The sequence below is a fragment of the Plectropomus leopardus genome, chromosome 23 (assembly GCF_026936395.1).
Source record: "Plectropomus leopardus strain MGB_pleo_1.0 chromosome 23, ASM2693639v1, whole genome shotgun sequence".
Lineage (NCBI taxonomy): Eukaryota > Metazoa > Chordata > Actinopteri > Perciformes > Serranidae > Plectropomus > Plectropomus leopardus.
In genome coordinates, this window is record NC_142198.1 from 20339046 (window position 1) to 20358674 (window position 19629).

The following is a 19629-nucleotide window of genomic DNA, read 5'->3' on the forward strand; positions in this document are numbered from 1 at the left end:
GCGCACACGGTCAGAGCGCAGCAGACTGACCCTACGGACACACCGTCGGTCGGAGGAGAAATGAAGTCGGACGATGTCAAACTTGGCTGCTCGACAGGTTCTTGTTTGTCTTTGACAGGAGATTCCCGACGCAGCTGTCCAAAAAGTCAAACCACATGGAATTACAGGTATCTGGGGTTTTTCAAAATAAAAGCATGGGTGGCATCAGGTCACTGCATACTGTATGTGGAGAAAATGTAAAACTGATAGCGCCTTTATAACCAAATGTGACTTTTTACAGCTCATATGGACCTAGATAATCACTCTCAAACATGAGTAGGGTGTGAGGTACAGAAAATATGAATAAACTCACACAGATGGAGGCAAAACTAATTTGTGGGTTCTGATTATCCACTTGATCAAACACAGATGTGCTGCAGGATATTCACCTTGTACTCTAAACTCATTGTAATTTGGGAACACAGTGGTGACTTGGGGGTTAATCCTTTGAAACCTGCAAGCTGTCAGATTCAGGTCATATTTTTTTAGATCTACATTCTCCTTTTCTGTACTTTTAAAAAATATTTTATATTCATTTTCTGTAATTTATATTCTATTTTTGTGATTGATATTCTATTTTTTCTATTTTGTATTCTTATTTATTTATTCATTCTATGTTTAATGTTGCACTGAGCCACTGTAAGCAAGTAAATTTCCCCAGTCTGTGGATCAATAAATCTTATCTTATCTTAATGGACCAAAACTTTGCAAACAAACAAACAAAAAAGAAAGAAATGTAAACAAAAAAAAGAAAGAAAAAAAAACCCCTAATCAAGCAAGTGGCCATTCACCATGTTTCTCCCCTCACAACCCCATCATCTCCTCACTGCCAGATATGAAATAAAGACATAAAAATGCCTGAAAGACAAACTAGATTTGAACACAGGATCACGTTACGAGTCAGGGCATCATGGAAATGTTAGGAGCCACTTTAAGGCACTTATCAATATTGTGCCATTATATTACCAAACAAATGAGCTAATTGAATAACCACAAACTGTTTGCTGCACAAACTGAGGCCTTCAAGGCTCCTCTGGGTCTGAGGCCGGCCTTGTTATTACATAAGCAAAAGGACTGCTTGTTTTTTATAGCACATTTCATGCTTTTCAGATTAAAGCGCAAGAAACGTGATAAAAACAATAAATGCAACCAAAAGCATCGAGAATAAAAATAATAAAACAAACATTACATTTATTTAAAAGAGAATTAATAAACCCGAGAAAAAACAACACTTTCCTCGTGCTGCTTTCAGATGCCTTGCACAATGTTCAAATATTTGAACATTGTGCAAATTTGTGCAATTTATTTGTAAAACACTGGGCAAAGGCAATGAGCGACTTGGTAATTATTAATGGTTCACAAATTGCAAGAGATAAGTAGATGAGTAGATTTAGAGAATTATTTTTTAAACAGCCAGGGAAAACTTTATAGGGAAAAAAGCTTGGGGAATCTATATTTTATCAATAAAATGTAGAAAAAACAAGTACAAGACCTGAAAATGTATATATACATTTTCAGGTCTTGTACTTTTTACTTGTTTTTTCTATATATATATGTATATATATATATATATATATATATATATATATATATATATATATATGTATATATATATATTTGTCAAAGGGTAAAGCAGCAGTAATATTTATACAACAAAATCAGAATATAGTGAAAACATTGCACAATGACCACTTTTATTTTTATTTTTTTTACTAAATTAAAAACTATTGTTTAAGTAAGGTTTCGATTTTTTTCATGACTAGTGAAGTATTTTGACAGTGTGGTATTTCTACTTTTGCTTAAGTAAAGGATGTGAATACTTCTTCCACTATTGGTGACATTTTTCTTTTTATTCTCAGTGTGTTTTTCTTTCTTTTAATATCAGAACGATCTTAATCCATCACAGAAAACACCAGAACCTACCATGACCTAAAAACAGTTTGATGAGATAACCAGTGCTTATATTGGAACATTGTTTTTTAAAGAAACAGGCAACCCCAAAGTAAAACTCACTGGTACCTAAAGCGCCACCTGTTCTTAACTCTTATTCTGAAGGAAATCTGCAGTATTTCCGACGTGTGCGCGTCTCTGCGTGCGTGCATTTGACGCGCCTCTCTCCTCTGTGCAGCCCTGCGTTTGGGGTGAAGCCGCATAAAAAGCGTTTCCACAATGCGGGCGTGAAGTGCTCCATGGAGTAAATCCGGAGGGAGGAGGGTCACCGGCTTCACACCGAGCCCGTGCGCCAGGCACCGGAGGAAGGAACAAAAACAAAAAAACATGTCGAACCGAAAGCACCGGGACAACCAGGAGATCTGCGCCCGCAAGGTCCGCGAGCTGGCCCAGTCTGGAGTAAACAAACACTGCTTCGAGTGCAACCAGCCCGGGGTGACTTACACCGACATCACGGTGGGCAGCTTCGTCTGCACGTCGTGCTCCGGAATGCTGTGAGTGTGTGTTGGGGGGGAGCAAGAAACCTGCCGCGCCTCCTGGGTGCGTTTATAAATACTGACAGAGTCAAAAAAAAAAAAAAGTACCAGGCCTGAGATTGCACCATGCACCACCCAGAGCCAGATTTACATTTTTTATTTTTCAGCGTTATCAGGGAGTGTTGCTGTGGTGCAAACAGCCGCGGTTGTGTTGTGCACAAATTAATTTACGCAGTGTCCACCTCTCTCTGTCTCTCTCTGTCTCTGTCTGTCCTCATGCGTGTCTTCCAACAGCTTCATAAACGACAGACCGCTAGTTGGTCATTTTCCAGCTCTGAGTTACGTTTCATTTCGTCATGGTGCAGGTTTGACACAACCCCCCTCCTCTCCCTCCCTCCTCTTCCTCTATCTCTCTCTCTGGCATATTTGACACGTGCTGCCAAAGCTCAACTACAAAAAAGACAGCAACTGAAATTAACCAACCACATAAATAACAACTATAGTCATTAGAATGAAAATAGGCGATTAAATGAGTAAACAAAATAAAATCATAATATAATAATAAAGAGTGCTTCACATCAAAACACATAAAAGACGGAATAAAACCTGCATGTTAAAAAAATTTTAAAAATCAAAGAAATGGATAAAATACACTTGATAACACTAGTAAAAGTTAGATAAAATAAGGATAAAAATCTTGAGCACAGAATAACATGAAATGGAAAATAAAATATAACCCACTGACATTATTAATAAGTAAGCATAAAAATAGAGTATATTAAAATCAAGGAAAATGTGACATCTTAAAGACGTGCAGCAGTACGCACATCTACGTACATATAACCTGTATAGTATATGTTTAACTATAAACGTGTTTTGCATGTGTGTATGCATTTAAGTTTGTTTAGGGTCAACACAGAAACAGCTAACAACAATATATTAATACAAAATCATAAATATCAATTGAAAAAAAAGGCAAAAACGTGTGTGTGCAGTTAGAGAGTGTGTGTTTGTGTGTGTGTTATAGATCTTCTGTGGGCTAAGTTTGTTTAGTCTCAATAAAGTAATAATTGACAATAATATGTTAATACAAAATCGTAGTTATTGATTTTTAAAAATAAAAGACACAAAGAAAAAAGGATATAAAGGCACAGTGTGAGCGGTGAGGAGATGAACTCCAGCTGTATGTTTTGTTATGTGTGGGTCTGTAGACTGTGTGTGTGTGTGTGTGTGTGTGTGTGTGTGTGTGTGTGTGTGTGTGTGTGTAAGTTTGTTTAGGGTCAATAAAGAAACAAGTATCAGAATCAGAAATACTTTATTAATCCCTGCGGGGAAATTGTGGTTCATTACAGTTGCTCTGATGCCAAACATAGAATATTATTACGGAAGTTTAAAAAAAAAAAGTACCAGCACAAAGTTTGTAAAAACAAATAAATATATAAAAAAGAGATAAAGTAATAAAAATAGATTTTAAAAAAATAGCATTAGTCTGTAAATATTTAAAATATTTAAAATATGTGCCTTCTGCTTCAATAAAATAACAATAATATATTAACCCTTAGGGACTATTTGGTGCATTTTATGCACTTTTCATTCTTTTTTTCATAATTTTGGCTGTGTTCATGCACATGGCATACATTCTTGCAAGACTGCGTATTTTTGTTTAATCTTTAAATTTCCTGCTCAGCTCCGACAATAAGTCTAAATACACTTTGGAAACTAAATAGTTACATTCATGCTGTTAAGGTCAAAAAATGCACCACTGAAACCCATTCAAACCTTTTTACGATCCCACATCCATCAAAGCATAAAAACATGTACTGTATTATTTCTGGGTGTCATTTTGGGCTTTTGACTTGGAATTTGTCACTTTTACTATTTTCCACCTGATTTTTACCACATGTAAAATGGCATGTGGAGAAAATAAAGGCTATTTCCACCAGGTGACCTGTCACAGTCAGTGTTGCTGCAAATCACTGACAAATCTCAGGCTGTGATACAAAAAAAAAAAGATAAAAATCTAAATCTCTAAACAAGTGCATGTAGTATATTAAAAATATTTATATATATTTTTAAATCTAAAAAAATGGTGGAATCATGACAAAAATCTGGCATTTAAAAGGTCAAAACTCTGAAAATTAATGAATATTTGATAATTATGATTAGGACTGATGTTGGTTAAAAATATGAACTCAATGACAGTAAAAAATCATATTAATGTATAATATTTTTTGAAGCTTGATTTTTTTTTTTAATGTGCATTTTGTGCACAGAGTGATGCAAGTGTGTTATATTAAAGCAGGCCCTGAAGGTTTTTTTGTTTGTTTTTTTGGAACTGTTTATTAATTCAACGTAAAGATAACACATACAACACATAGATGCTCACAACCTATTTACATACTTATCATATTTTTTGTCTTTTTTAAAACTGTTTACAGGAAAAGAGCCCAAAGGATATACAAATATGACAAATCAGAAGTCATAATAAATGTAAGCCATGGTTAATAAAACATAATAAAACAAAAAGTAAACAAACAAGGAAAACAAAGCAGAGCCAAAACAAAAAAAAGAGGTCTTTGAATTTGTGGCGTATTAACGGAGAGGCCTTAAGGGTTAATATAAAATCCTAGAGTAAGTGTAAACAAAAACAGGCAGTAGAGGAGTAAAGTTCGAGCTCTTTTTCTCTTTCTCTTCAGGCTCTTCTCCTGTGTTTGTGTGTGCGTGTGTGTGTGTGTGTGTGTGTGTGTGTTGTCACATTTTGCTCTGCATGTTCAGCCTCGTCCCCACCACTCCTCAGGAAGACGGGTTCAGCACTTTCACGCGTCTTATTGCGCAATCCTGCAGCGAGTCGTTGTCCCACTCTGTGTCCCCCCCCCCCGTCCAGCATGGAGATCATAATAAGAAGTTACTGAAAACACACGTGATTCTCCGTCACACGGCACCTCTTTCACACCGATTCTGCCCTCAAATTTCACGGTCACAAGTCCAAATGTGTCCTCTGTCCCCTTGTGCTGTCTCAGACGTGAGACACATCTTTTTTTATTTTTCTCCTCCTGAGTTGACTCCTTTTTTTTCTCTGCCCCCCCTCCCCAGGAGAGGACTCAACCCTCCCCACAGAGTCAAGTCCATCTCCATGACAACCTTCTCCCAACAGGAAGTGGAATTCCTCCAAAACCATGGCAACGAGGTGAGTGACATTCACAAGTCCAGAGGGTTTCAGGTGGGACGGAGGCAGGATTTGATGCACCTGCAGAGAAATCTGCAGTTAAATGCCTATTTTTCCTTTTTTTATTTTCAAATTCAGGTTTTAGACGTTCTGGTTTTGGAATATGAAACGTCTCTCATGGCGACCAGTTAAACCAGTCTTTCTTTTTTTTTTTTTTTTTATTGCCAAGAAACAAATGAACCAGCACTCTCTGGTCCCACCCAAACCATGATCTTTCCTCTGTGTGTGTGTGTGTGTGTGTGTGTGTGTTTGTGTGTGTGTTTGTGTATGTGGGTATACCGTGGTTCCCAAACTCTTTTAAACCAACCAACCATTTGTACAGAACTGTAATGCATTCACTGTACCGCTCTGAATTAAAGAGATTATTATCTCAGCATTATGAAAAAAGTTTTGGTTAAAAAAACTGTTTTTCTAAATTAAGTAGATAATATCGTCGTACATTCTTATTTTTCTGAATTAGAGGTTGTTTTCTCAGTATTATGAGAAAGTTTTCACATTAAAATATCTGCGGTTGTTTTCCTAAATTAAATGGATAATAGATTTTTTTTTTTTAATTTTTGTTAAATGAATTCAGTTAATTTTCCTTTTTTTTGATCTAACAAAATTATTTTAGAATTATAAAAAAAGTTTTCAGGGAAAAAAATGTTGTTGTTTTTTTTATGAGCCTGAAAACATTACTTCACAAATGTTACAAATGTCAGATATTTGAGATAATTAATTAATAAAAAAAGTGCAGAATTTTATTTTTCAAGTGAATGCATTATGCTTCTGTGGATTATGGCTGCAACAAACAGTTTTTTGGTCTGATAAAGAGTCTAAAACCCCAAATTATTCAGTTTTTTATTACATAAGCCACGAAAAAACAGTAAAACTCCCAATGAATCCAAAAAGTAACCTTTTTTTCACTGTCGTTTGCTTTAGCTCTGCAGCACATTTATTATAATCGCACATTTCAAGATGTCAAATATTGATGTCGGCCTCAGAAAAAAAATCAGCATCGGTCGAGGTACCACGTGTGTTACCATGAGAACCGACAACCCTGAGCTGTCATGTCACGTATCTCTGCTGCAGCATAATTATTCATTTTTTAGAATAACGCTGCTGATGTATATTTATTCCTTCAACTGTGATGTGCATAAAAACATATTTTTCAAAACAGTTAATGTAAACTAACGTGTTTTCCTGTGGTGAAATTTTATTTGCAATGCACAATAAAAAATTAAAAGAGGAAAAAGGCATCCCACAGCACACATTTTTTGGGATCCAGGCGTGTGGGCAGCACTCTGCGCTGAGCTTATATCACACAAATAAACGCTGAAGTGTGTCAGGCTATCAGGATAAGTGCTGACCGTTTTTATGAGCTCGCTGTTGGCCTGTGTGTGTGCGTGTGTGTGTGTGTGTGTGTGTGTGTGTGTGTGTGTGTGTGAGTGTGTGAGTGTGAGAGAGGTGTGTACCATGCAGCTCTCTCTCCACATCATCCCGTCATGATTCATACGCAGGAATATTTGCCGCACTCTTAACCCTCAACGTGAATCACGGATGAGAAAATGTGTTTGTGAGAGTTTCTAAATGTAAATCAGACGCCGACCTTTTCTGGTGCTGCATGACCTGCAAAAACGTCACAAGTTTAGATTGTTATCTGGTAAACTGTGTGTGTGTGTGTGTGTGTGTTTAGGTCGGGAGGAGGACCTGGCTGTGTGTCTTTGACCCAAAAACGGACGGCTGCTCCGACATGAAGGACTCGCAGAAGTTCAAAGAGTTCCTGCAGGACAAATACGAGAAGAAAAAGTGGTGAGAATTTTTGTTTGGATGTGATCGTGTAGACGTAAAAGCTTAGAGGTCACATCAACTGCTGGATATTTTAATTTAAATTATTTTTTAAATTAATTTGGTGCATAAAGTATCAGAAAATTTCCTCCACACCTCAAATTGTCATCCTCAAAATTATTTTGTTTTTATATATATGAATGAGTTGCGGTTATTTTTTTCTGCAGACATCTATAGTCCTCAGACGATGCATCCTTATGATTTTTATTTTTATTTTTTGAACTTTTTATTTATTTAACACAGAGACAAAACATACAACAGAGGAGATGTTTGTAAAAATTAAATTTAATAAATTAAATTAAATAAAATGAATAAATAAAAAATCTTCACTGAGGTTTTCCTGACACTGTCTTTGCAATTTTTAATTAATTTATTTTATCAGCGATTATTAAAATAAAACGCTGATACAGATAATCAGCAAAATACCAAATATCAGCCCTGATAATTGGCCAGGCCTATAATCTATAACCTATTTTTTATTACTTTTCAACCTGATTTCCCTGTTTCTGATTAATAAATGTGCGTGTTTTTGCTACTTACAGGTCAAAAAAAAAAAAAACTGACCTCAATAATCAGCCAGGACAACAAACTTTATTGGAAATGATTTCCCCCAAAAAGTGATAAAAAAATAAGTAAATAAAATAGATTGTGTAAAAGATAACAAAGTGTCAAAAACATTGTTGCAGATGAGTTTTCTGTTGTTGGGTTGTTAATTATTTCAGCTCCAGATTAAATCCAAAGAGCCACTAATGACGTTTGTTCCAAATTTAGACCTTCGCTGTTAGAAACGGAGACGCCTACTCAAAAAAATTAGCTGGAGGATAAAGAGCTGCTTTCATGCTGCGACTCAAGCAGCCGTCATTGTTTTGGGTTCAGTCTGAAGTTCTGGAAATATTCTTCATCGTGAAGTTTGATCGATGGACTGACTGCACGTCAGACCAGGATCGGGTTTTTGTTTATTTTTAACGTCACTAAAAATCTCTCTCTCCGTCTCTTTCAGGCATTTTTCCAAAAGTAAGAACCGGAGGGACGTCGAGGGTCCTTGGAGCCCGGGGGTCCAGGCTGTGCCTCCCTCCCACGGTCCCCTGGCGAGTCAGGCCCCCCCCCATAACCTGCCCCCGAACGCCAGGTCTGCAAGGCCCCTGGTGAGAGACAAACTCGCTTTGCTTGGGGGCCACTTTTGCAAAATGACAGGAGCCAATCGCAGCAGCACCATATATGTTATAGGATTTTCAGATGTTACGAGGGTTTTAGGACATTTCTCAAATTTTTAGGACATTTCTAGGATTTTAGGAAATTGTGGACTTTAGCTTGGACCTCTGTTTTGCGGTGAGGGGATCCTCTGCTGTCATTTTTTTGAATAAACAAGCTCTAATTTGATGCCGTTTTCTGCACCTGGCACCGTATCGGGGACCAGATTTGGCTCAGTTGAGTGTCGCTGGTGTGAAGGATTTCGACAGTAGAGAAGCTGAAGGGGAGAAGATGAGGATTTGAAGAGCAGGTGGGTGTGGTAGAAAAAGAGGAAGTGCAAAGAAGACAAGTAGTTCAAAGAGTTCAAAAATAGAGAATGGGTGAGGAAACGACCTGAGTTCGCTTCCTGCTGCGGCAGAGAGACAGAGACTGATGGGTCGGACGGCGAGAGGGCCAGGTAGCCTCGACATCAAAGCTGCTGCTTATGAATTATTGAGAAAGCATGAAAGAGACTCACGTCTTCTGCCTTTGTGTCTTTCCTTCTGCCGCCCATCTGTCTTCCTACCTGCTGCCCTTCAGTCTCAGTCCCAGCTGCCGTCATGGGACCGAGCTCCTGCGATCTCACCTGCGGACATGCGGACGGACGTGTTCACCGCCCGGCCGTCGCGCTCCCAAAGCTTCAGAGACCCCCCTCTGAAAGGTGGGAGGGTGATTTTATCGGAGGAGCTGATATTTTTGGACTGGATGAGATCGATGGCTTCACCTGTTTGTTCTTTTCTTTGTCTGCTGTCTGTCTCTGATTCAGATCCCTCCCTGTGCGGGATCGAGCGCCAGCGGCCAGGCTCCCTGTCGTCGGCGTTGGGAGCTCAGAGCCACGCCCCCTCTTTCCCCGCCCTCCCGCGGCCCTCAGGTGTGTCCTCCACTGACCCCCATATTTCATATTCCTGTTGTTCTCAATCACCACGCATAAAACCGTCAACAAATTTCACATAAATCAATAAATGTATAGACCATATAATATGTAAAAATGTATATAGTGCTCTAAATGTGTATTAATCCGCCACTTAAAATAGTCCCTAAAAATCATTCAGTTTTCCCACTGCAGTATTTGTGCAATATTAGCTTAAAACTACAGTGCCCAGCTGTTTTAAGAGACGTTTTAACCCTCAAAAAAAGGCAGTTGTTATACATTTTTGACGATATTTAACCCTTTAACACCTGGATCGACATCAGTTGGGTTTTTTTGTTCTGCATTCTGGCAATTTTCTTCTTTCACCTCTGAAACTTGGAAAACTGGTTTGATTTCTTTCAAAAACACGAGAAAAACATAATGGACAACCTTGCAAGAAATGCAGCCCAAGCTGCATTAAAAAAAAGGTAGATCAACATATGGGGTGAATAACTGTCTAAAAAAACTATTCATACATTTTTTAAGTTATATACATATTGAAATTTTGTTTAGCTCTTTCTTGAGGTCATTTTCTTTCTTTTTTCCCTTTTTTTTTAAATTACTTTCCTATTTTTAACTAATTTTCCAGTATTTTTTTCTACACTTTTTTGTTAATGTTTGGGCCGTTTCTTGTGAACCTGCTCATCGCCCGTGTTTTCAAAAGAAATCAAGCCAATGTTGTTAGCCATTTCAGGACGATTCTAGGATTTTAGGACATTTTTAGGATTTTAGGACATTAAGGGCTTAGCTGGGACCCTTTGTTTAGGGCTGCGGTGGATCCTCTGCTGGCCCTTTTTTTGATAAACAAGCTTTGTTTTGATGCACTTCATGCACTCTGACACCTTATGTATACTAAAAGTATTAAAACAATCCGAAGTGTGAATAACTTTATTTTTATTGTGAATTAGAAAATGGTTGGGGGGCCACCCGGCACTTTATCAGGGGCCAAATTTGACCTGCAAACCCTATGTTGAGCATCGCCTCTTTACATGGATAGTCTTGCAGTGCGTATTGTCATCGTGTTTTTCAGAATATTTTCACTCATTCTCACCGAGGACACTCACCACACTGCGCTCTTAGCGTCACTTTTGGACAAAGAGAGCTTTCCTCTTCTTTAACGGTATCATGTGTGTTTAATAAAACGGCTCCATGTCGTCCTCTTAGCACATGAAGAGAAAAATTCAACAGGCTGCTCAGCTGGCCACAGATGACAGCAGGGACACTCCTCCCTTAACTTGTCCCTCTCTCCTTTTTTCTGTCTCCTGTCTGTCTCATCTTACTGTCCTCTCGTAGCCAGTAGCTCTTTCAAAAACCACTTCACTTTAGGTAAGACGCGGCGCCAACCGATGCATTTTGAATGTGTGCTGAATGGCTGAGATCAATAAGCTCTTCCTTGCTGTATCATTCATAATAAATGGACCAATCTGCGGTCCGTGCTGCTGACCGTGCCTCACATGCATGTGAATTTGGCTTCATTTGAGCTCGAGACGAGACGCAGCACTCAGTATTCATTTAACCGCCCGAGTCACAGCTCGCCGCTGTCACATGCTCCAATTGGGGTCGATATTTTTCTTCATCAGTCATGTTTTCGCCCACTTCAAAGCCTCGATCTGAAGGCTGGGAGGGTCAAGGAGACACACACAGACACACACAGACACACACAGACACACTGTTCCCTCAGAGGAAAAAGAACAAGTTTAAAGTTATGCTATTTTTAGGCCGGGAGCTGCTGCTGCCCCCGTCAGCAGAGGGCCGCTGATATTTCGCACCACGCCGGCATTGGAGCACTTAAACACTATGTAGGACACAGCTGTAATCCCACGGCACACGTTAACATCCCAAACAAGTATTTCAGGTATGTTTGCAAAGATAGGCGCTATCTGGAGACCTGCAGTGGTGTATGATCACATCCCAAAAACATGCAGCTCGGCTTCTGCATGCTTTATATCTGCAGATAATCTGCATCACGTCTGGTCTGCTTTCTGTCGCTGGCTCCTCCGCTGACAGAGGAAGACAAGCTGAGTTTAAAAAAATCTATGTTCATTCGTAGTTTCATGCTCACATTCAGGGGCGTGTCTGGGATTTGAGGACATTAGCCTGGATCTCTGTATCTGGGGTTTTTTATCAATTTTAGGGACTGTTTGCTATTTATGAGGGGGGAGGGAGCACAGCATAAAGGCACTGGGATGTAAGCACTGGGATTTTTTATTTTGGCTCAGGGGTGGGCAAATAAGTTTGAATGGCTGCACCTTATATTTCCTTAAATTTCCCTTGGGATCAATAAAGTACCTATCTATCTATCTATCTATCTATCTATCTATCTATCTATCTATCTATCTATCTATCTATCTATCTATTTATTTTACCGCCAGCATGACATGATTTCCTAAAAAAAAAAAAAAAATCTTTGGGTGATTAAAACAAAAAAGTCAGATTTTTTTATTTTTAAATTGAAAAGTTTTTTTCTTTTTTTGTCTTCTACAATAATAACAACATATTTTTGTTAAAAAGTATTAACTTCTTGTAAATTTTTTCTTTTAACATTTTTTTTCTTTAAACACTTTTTGGGCAAATTGTTTTTCTTTTAAAAATTTTTATTATTTTCTTAGAAAGCCTGCTTTCCAAACCTTTGAGCCTGCAAAAATGAAAAAAAAGCAAAAATTAGACTACAAGAAACTGCAAAAAGAATTTAAGAATTTAACATAATTTTTTTGTTGGATTTTCAAATTTCCGATGGTTCTTGAACACATCATGGGGATCAACACTTCATGCATTTTGCCCGAGTCAATCTTTGAGGCTCAAGAAAAAATATCTGTAGCCTTGGGAAGGGTCAAAAACAGCCACCCCCTTCCTCTGATAAATAAAGAACAGTCCCTTAGGCCTATTCTCATTGCTGAATGACGCCACCGCTCACAGTTTTGGCTCATAGTCGCATGCTGTGTGACTAATGTTTGTGGAGAGCTTGCTACCTGCAAAGACGTTGATTTCCTGCCTTTGTTACCATCTAACAATTGTATTTTTTTGTGGTTGGTCCTTTGAAAACTATCCAAGGACTTGTTGGCTCGCTGCTGTGCCTTTTGATTTTTTTGATTTTTTGTTGATGCATAACCTTCTGACACCTGGAGCAACATCAGTTTTCTTGTGCTGCGTTCAGAGGCTTTACACGTGCATTTGTACCTTTGAAACCAAAGCAAACTGGTTTGATTTCTTTTGAAAACACGACTAAAAAAAGACAGAGTAAATTGGTAAGAGATGTCTCACAAATTGCAAGAAATTAGAATAAGGGTGACAAGAAAAAAATATATATTATTGTGAATAATAATATTTAGAATTATTAATATTAAAATTTTATTAAATATTATATATATATGTAATAATTATAATTTTAATTTAATTTATTTTTTGTTTGTTTTTTGGTTTTGTTGCTTTTTTAAACTTTTTTCTTTTTTTCTGCTAAATTTTAGGTAATTTTCCTGTATCTAGTAACTTCCACCAGCATTTTTCAAACTAATCAAGCCAATCTGCTCAGGTTTCAAAGGGTTAACCACTGATGATATGTTGAGCTAATCCTGCATTTGACAAGCATAATAGCATGGAAATGGTTAAAAAGCATGACAGATATTGCTCATATTTGTCCATATGAGTAAAAATGCCACGCTTATATTTTCAATGTTATTGTCTCTGTTGATTAAAAGTAAAGATTAAAGATTTCTTGAGATAACGAGATAATTTCTCATGAAAAAAGAGCGCTGGCAGCGCCGAAAACAGGCTGCGATGTAACCACTGAGGGCTTGTTTTGTCCACTGACGGGCTCAGATTGTTATTTTAAGCGTCTGACAACATTTTGGAAATGATCCAAACAGAGAAAGACCTTTTTAGTTAAAGATTAAGATCCAAAAACAGCCCTTAAATCACTATTTCTAAACCCACCAGGCTCCAAAATGTGGTGTCCAAATCTGTCTTCTCGCTGAAGCTCAATGTGTTTTTCTCGCTCTCAGGTCGCACAGTTTCGGCCTCAGGGACCTCGGGTCCTTTCAGGGCCTTCCCAAAATCTCTCAGCGTCGATTTCGGGGGTCTGAGCCACCCTCCGCAGCAGCAGCCTCTGCCCCAGTCTCTGTCCCAGCAGCAGCCCGGAGGTGTCGGCCAGACCACACCGCCGGTCAGCAGCTCCAACGCGCAGGACAAATACGCCGCCGTGTCACAGCTGGACAGCGTCTTCTCTGACACGTCAACACCCACAGGTAGGACGTGTCTCAGTTTCTGAGATGCTTTCAATAACCAATAATACCAATAATCATCGAAATAGCTTAATTTTCTGGGAACTGAGTGCACTTTAATATCAGTGTATTTATGACGTGATATTTTTATTGTGATATTCAACAAAATAACTGCATTTTTTCCTCGTGCTGTCATTTTTCAGATGTCCTTCGGCTTTAGTAATTCCCTTTAAAATCTTTTTTTTTTTTTCAGAAACAGACACAATATGTAAGTGTATCAACATGCAAACATATGAGATGAACAAAAATAGAAAATATATTTCAGAAATACATTAAAAAATCTGTAAACATAAAAACAAAAAAATGCATTTAAATGGCTAAAAAATTTACTTAAAAATGTAGATATAAAAACATAGTCATGAATAAATAATATATTATATTATATATATAATACTTTGTGCTTTCTTTTTTTGATTTTCTAGAAATAATACATAACTGGGGCAATATATGAACATGCAATAAAAATAAAATTAAAATACATAGATTAAAAACAGTTAATATACATAAATAAATAAAAATACAAAATAATAATCCACAATAAAATTAATTTAAAAATGGTTTAAAAAATCTAAAAACCTCTAAATTATTAAAAAAATAAAATACTCAAAGAAAAGAATGTAGATATAAATAAATAAAAATAAACATTGATAAGTAAAAGTAATTTAAAATGATAAACAAAATATAAAATGGAAAAAACTTTCCAAAAATTGATTTTATTTAACTTTTTTTATTAGATTTTTCAAAAACATAAACCATGTGTAACTGTATCATTAAAAAAAATCTTAAAAAGTTCAAATAAATTAAAAAAAAAACATAAAAATGGAAATTAAAAAAATAGAAATAGAACTAAATATAAATCATATAAAAAAATCTTTAAAAAATAATATGAAACTGTACATTTAAATAAATAAAAGTAAACACGAATAAAGAAAAATAAAATTAAAAATACATAAAGAAAATATTAATATTGTGCCCTGAGGAGCTGATTGACTTTTCTGACCCAGTATACCTTCCAAATCAATAAAAGGACCTCGTAATTTTTTAAACAGTCCTGTTTTTTGACAAGTACTTTTAATACATTCTGCTGTTAATATTTTAACTTTTACTGCAGTATTAGTACTTCTTCCAAAGCGAGGTACTATAGACAGTGCCGCTGAGGGCGCGTTAGAGAGTGCGTGTGATGCAGATTGTCACGGCCAGCTCAGCGAGGTTGCATAACATCCTTACTCCAAATGCCAAGGCTTTTAGCAGCTGAATTATGCTCATTGTGTTCGCTCCACATCGCGCTCACAGTCTGATTTAAAGCACCTTGTTGATTAAAAATCCGCTGCGTGCGTCTAATAACCGAGGCAGAGTGGTTTTGGGGGTTTTTCTAACATGTAGGATTCATGTGAGGAGCCCTCGAGCTTTCTACAAGGAGCTTTGTTGTTTTCATCACCGCCTCCCTGCCTGGCAGAGTAAGGAGGTTATTGATTTTCTGCCCCGGCTCGCTTTGATTCATATCAGGCTGAGCACAGACGATATTTTATTCAGAGGGATTTGTAATGCTTTTGTTCATCTGGTGACTTACACGCTCAAGATCAACTCTCTGAGCTGTTTTTACTTACATTTCATGATAATAGCAGCTCTTGATCTCTTGAATTAGTGCTCATTAGAGGCCCCGAGGTTAGGCTGTGTGTGTTATGTTTGTCCGCAGCTCCGCCTGGTGGTCCTCCGCAGTACAACGCCATCTTCGGCAGCAGGCTCTCGTCCAGCTCCACTCCTGCCAGGTAGAGGAGCAGCTTTTGTTTAATCAGTTTTTTGTGACAGATTTTTGCGTGTGGAGCCCTTTAAAGGTCTCATCGATCCTCTACCACTTTTTCTACTTTTCCCCAGCTCCCCCGGTGTCGATACAGTCTCCAGCTCCCAAACCTTTGCAAGTAGGTACCGAGCACGGACCGCATTGATCCCTCCTGCAAACCTGTGTTTGCGTTCAGCTCCTTCATTTGTAAAGCTGATTAGGATGCATGTGTGGGACTCACAGCAGCGTTGGTTTGAATAGACAGGAATGTAGCCTGCTAACCCCACACACTGTGAATTATCTCCTCTGTCCCCCCTCCTCTCTGTCCCCGGGTGTCTCAGATTTCCCAAACCCATTCAGCTCCGGATCCAGCTCGGCCTCCCAGCAGCCTGTTGCCCTCTCCCCCAGTAACCCCTTCAGCAACGCATCGGGAGGTGAGAGTCATGTTCAGGGTCCTCAGTAGAGCCCAAAAATGGATTTAGGATTTTAGGGCCGATACTGATTTTAGGGAGTAAAATAATCCAAATATTGATATACCAGCCATTATTCTATTCTATAAATGTTATTATTAACCTGTAAATGATCCTGCCTTGTATATGTGTGTGTGTGTGTGTGTGTGTGTGTGTGTGTGTGTACATGGCAGGATCATTTACAGTTTAATAATAAAATGTATTGGCAAAAATGACATGAGTGCATTAAAACAGAAAACCTATCTTGAAATTTAATTCTTATTTATTTTATTTTTATTATTATTATTAATATTATTTATATTTTATTTATATTTTTTATTAATTATATTTTATGACATTTTCATATAATGTATATTTAATATTTAAGATAATATGTATTTTTTTTTATTATATATATATTCTTAATTTTTTAAAATGTTTTATTTTATTCATTTTATTTTTTATTTTTCTGGATTATGTTCTGTAGAAAAAAACTTATAATAACCGTTACTATAACCTTGTGTGTCTCATTCTTGTGAACGCGACATCTCAAGAAGACCTTTAAGGAATTTCTTTAAATTTGGCACAAACGTCCACTTTGACTCAAGAATGAACTGATGAGCATTAGATGATCGAAGGTCAAAGATCAAAGTCATTGTGACTTCACAAAACATATCTTTGGCCATAATTGTTTTTAAGTATTCTGTTTACATTTGACCCGTCAGACAGCTGTTTGCCTCTGGGGCTCCATGTGAAATATAGAAGTAAAAAAGAGAATTCTCTGATTAATTTCGCTTTAAAGCGCGCTAATATTTCTCTTTATTTCGTGGATCTGAGTCTGATCTGTCTGTATGTGGGTGCATCTTCTCTCCAGGTGACTCCAGTGCGTTTGTCACCTCGCCCACCTCCGTCTTTCCTCCGTCCGCCTCCTTTCCAGCCCCCAACACCCAGAATGCATTTCATCATGAGTCAGCCGGCAACCAGGAAGCCAATGGTAACAGTTTTTTTTTTAAATCATTTTTAAATTATTTTATGTGCTGTTGATTTGGGGATAAATTAAAGTATTGCAAAACGTACAGAATTTCATGGTTTTCTGTCCAATAGTTGATGAGATATTTCAGTCTGAACCAAAGTGATGGAGCGGCCGACGCTGCTATCCCTAAAACTGTAGATAGAAGAAAATAAAAATTTGTTCCATTTTTTTTTATTTTGAAGCATTATTTTAAAAGATTATAACACAAGGTATTTTTCCATATAAACATAAATATATATATATATATATATATATGAACAACAATAATAAGCAAGTAAGTGAGAACAACATATTTATTTATCCATTAAATTTATTCTAAATTTAATTTAAAATTAATTAATATAATAATTAATTAATAAATAGTATTGTTATAACAGGAAAAACATGAACAATAAATAATAATAATAATAATAAGAGAAAATATTAATTATTATAATAAGTTAAATTGATTTAGAAAAGCATAATAATAATAATAATAATAATAATGATAATATAAAATAAGGGGGAAGTAATTATTTGAATAAAGTCGCAATAATTTTAAAGGTGTAGCTGTAAATAATAATTAAAATAATAAAAATAGAATGATCAGATGATAAATTAATTTTAAAAAGTGGGATAATTATAATAAACAAATTAGCAAAAAGAATAATCATGATAAAAAGAAGAATCAGAATAATGATAAAAGCAATAAAACCACCACCTGTAAAATAAACAGAATAAATGTCTCTGTTGCTGCAGTATGCTCTGCTACATGACAAATCCTCATCCATATATTGAACATAAAAAGTGAAAAAGCTGCACACACGCTGCAGCCGTGGCAGCGTCCGGTTCACGCTCAGTGAGGAGCTGCTGCACTCTCCACATCACTGAACACGCTCTCTCTGTCATGCAGGTTTTGCCTCCTTCCCTGCACCCGACTCACAGCCCAAAGTCCCCCGGCCGATGTCGGTGAACCCGTTTACGGTGAGTTCAGCGGGATAAAAAAGGCTCTTATTGCTATTTTTTGGTTTCTCTGCAAACAGGAAACACGGTTCTCACTCTGCCTCTCTTGTCTCTCAGGGGAATGTTTACCCCAGTCGAGGGACGTCGCGAAACCCTTTCATCTGATCCCCCCGACCCGTCACCCACGCATCCATCTCTGGGAACCGAGGGAGAAGTGAACTGGAGGAGTCGCTGCCGTTTCAATGCCTCTGGAGTATCCTCACCCTCTGCAGGAGCGTCCCCTCTCTCTCTCTCTCTCTCCTCTCTCTGTCTGTGTTTACGTGTTTGTGGAACAAAAAACAAAAAAAAGTGCGAATGTAATTATGAAATTTGTGTGTGTGTGTGTGTGTGTGTGTGTGTGTGTGTTTGTACCATGTATGTCGACAAAAAAGGTGTTTGTGTGCCAGTAGACGCCACCTCAGGGCTCTGTGGGAGTCACGAGTTAAAGACGCCTCTATGATTTTTTGCAGAATATATGACACACACACATGTCGCTGCTGCTACTTTGCTTTCATCTCCTGCTTTAAAGTGCAAAAAAAAACAGCCCGACATTAAACGCATCAGCGTCTCCTGGTGTAAAACAGTCGTCCAAAGGATGAGCGGGTCGAGACTCTGCGTCACGGGTTTCTACAGATGGTTTTAACAGCCTTAACTGCCTCCTGATGCATGTCATTCAGCGTGGAAAAGATAAGACGGGCTCTTCTCTGTCGTGGGTGTGTGGAACATGTTTGCATTTGTCACTGTTTTTATTTTTCTTTGATTTTTATTTTTTTTAAGTCATCCTTTTAAGGATCATTTTTCCCCACTTCCTATAGGCTGCATGCGCTTAGAGGGCTAAAAGGAGATGCTACTGAATGTAAAAGCAATTTCAGAATAACTTAAATGTGTATAAAAAAAAAAAACATCATCGCTTCATGTTCCGGACCAAATTTCTCGCTTTTTATTTTTTTTAATTTTTTTTTTTTTTTTTTTGGTTGACATGGAGGCATTATTTTGCCAAACAAAACAAAAAAACAACAGAGATTCATGTAACAACGTCTTTGTAATGACAAGTATTCATGTTCATAAAATCAGTTTGTTGCTTCTTAAGACAGTTTGGCTCCGGGAGTTTTTTTTCTGTTCATTATATTGAATATTACAAACACTCAAAATGCACTTTTCAAAATCAGGCTTTAAAAAATATTATACATTAATATATTTTTTTTACTTTCATAGTTAATTTTTTTCAAACCAGTTCTAATCATGAATTTAAAATCAGTAAATCAGACATATTTAATTGATCCACGGGAGAAAATTGTGATTCATACAGTCTTAATTATAGAAGTAGAAATAAGAAGTATTAAAATAGTATTAAAATAAGAATTTGGAAAAAAAAAAAAAAAAAAAAAATTAAATAAAGATACAAATAAAAATATAAAATATGTGTGTTAGTAAAAATACAAAATGAAAAT

General features: G+C 37.0%; 1 protein-coding gene across 2 annotated transcripts; it reads left to right on the plus strand.

The window, feature by feature from the left end:
- Positions 1-2150: 2150 nt before the first annotated feature.
- agfg2 (ArfGAP with FG repeats 2) lies at positions 2151-19267 on the plus strand. Of its 2 annotated transcripts, XM_088073343.1 has the most exons (14): positions 2151-2483; positions 5559-5652; positions 7367-7482; positions 8519-8663; positions 9289-9409; positions 9515-9619; positions 10952-10984; positions 13657-13899; positions 15632-15704; positions 15811-15854; positions 16057-16149; positions 17039-17158; positions 18090-18160; positions 18257-19267. In XM_088073343.1, the coding sequence occupies exons 1-14, from the start codon at positions 2317-2319 to the stop codon at positions 18302-18304; spliced, it is 1473 nt and encodes a 490-aa protein (XP_087929469.1). In that variant the 5' UTR covers positions 2151-2316; the 3' UTR covers positions 18305-19267. The 2 variants fall into 2 exon arrangements, with proteins under 2 accessions (XP_087929469.1, XP_087929470.1); XM_088073344.1 differs by lacking the exon at positions 10952-10984.
- Positions 19268-19629: the final 362 nt, after the last annotated feature.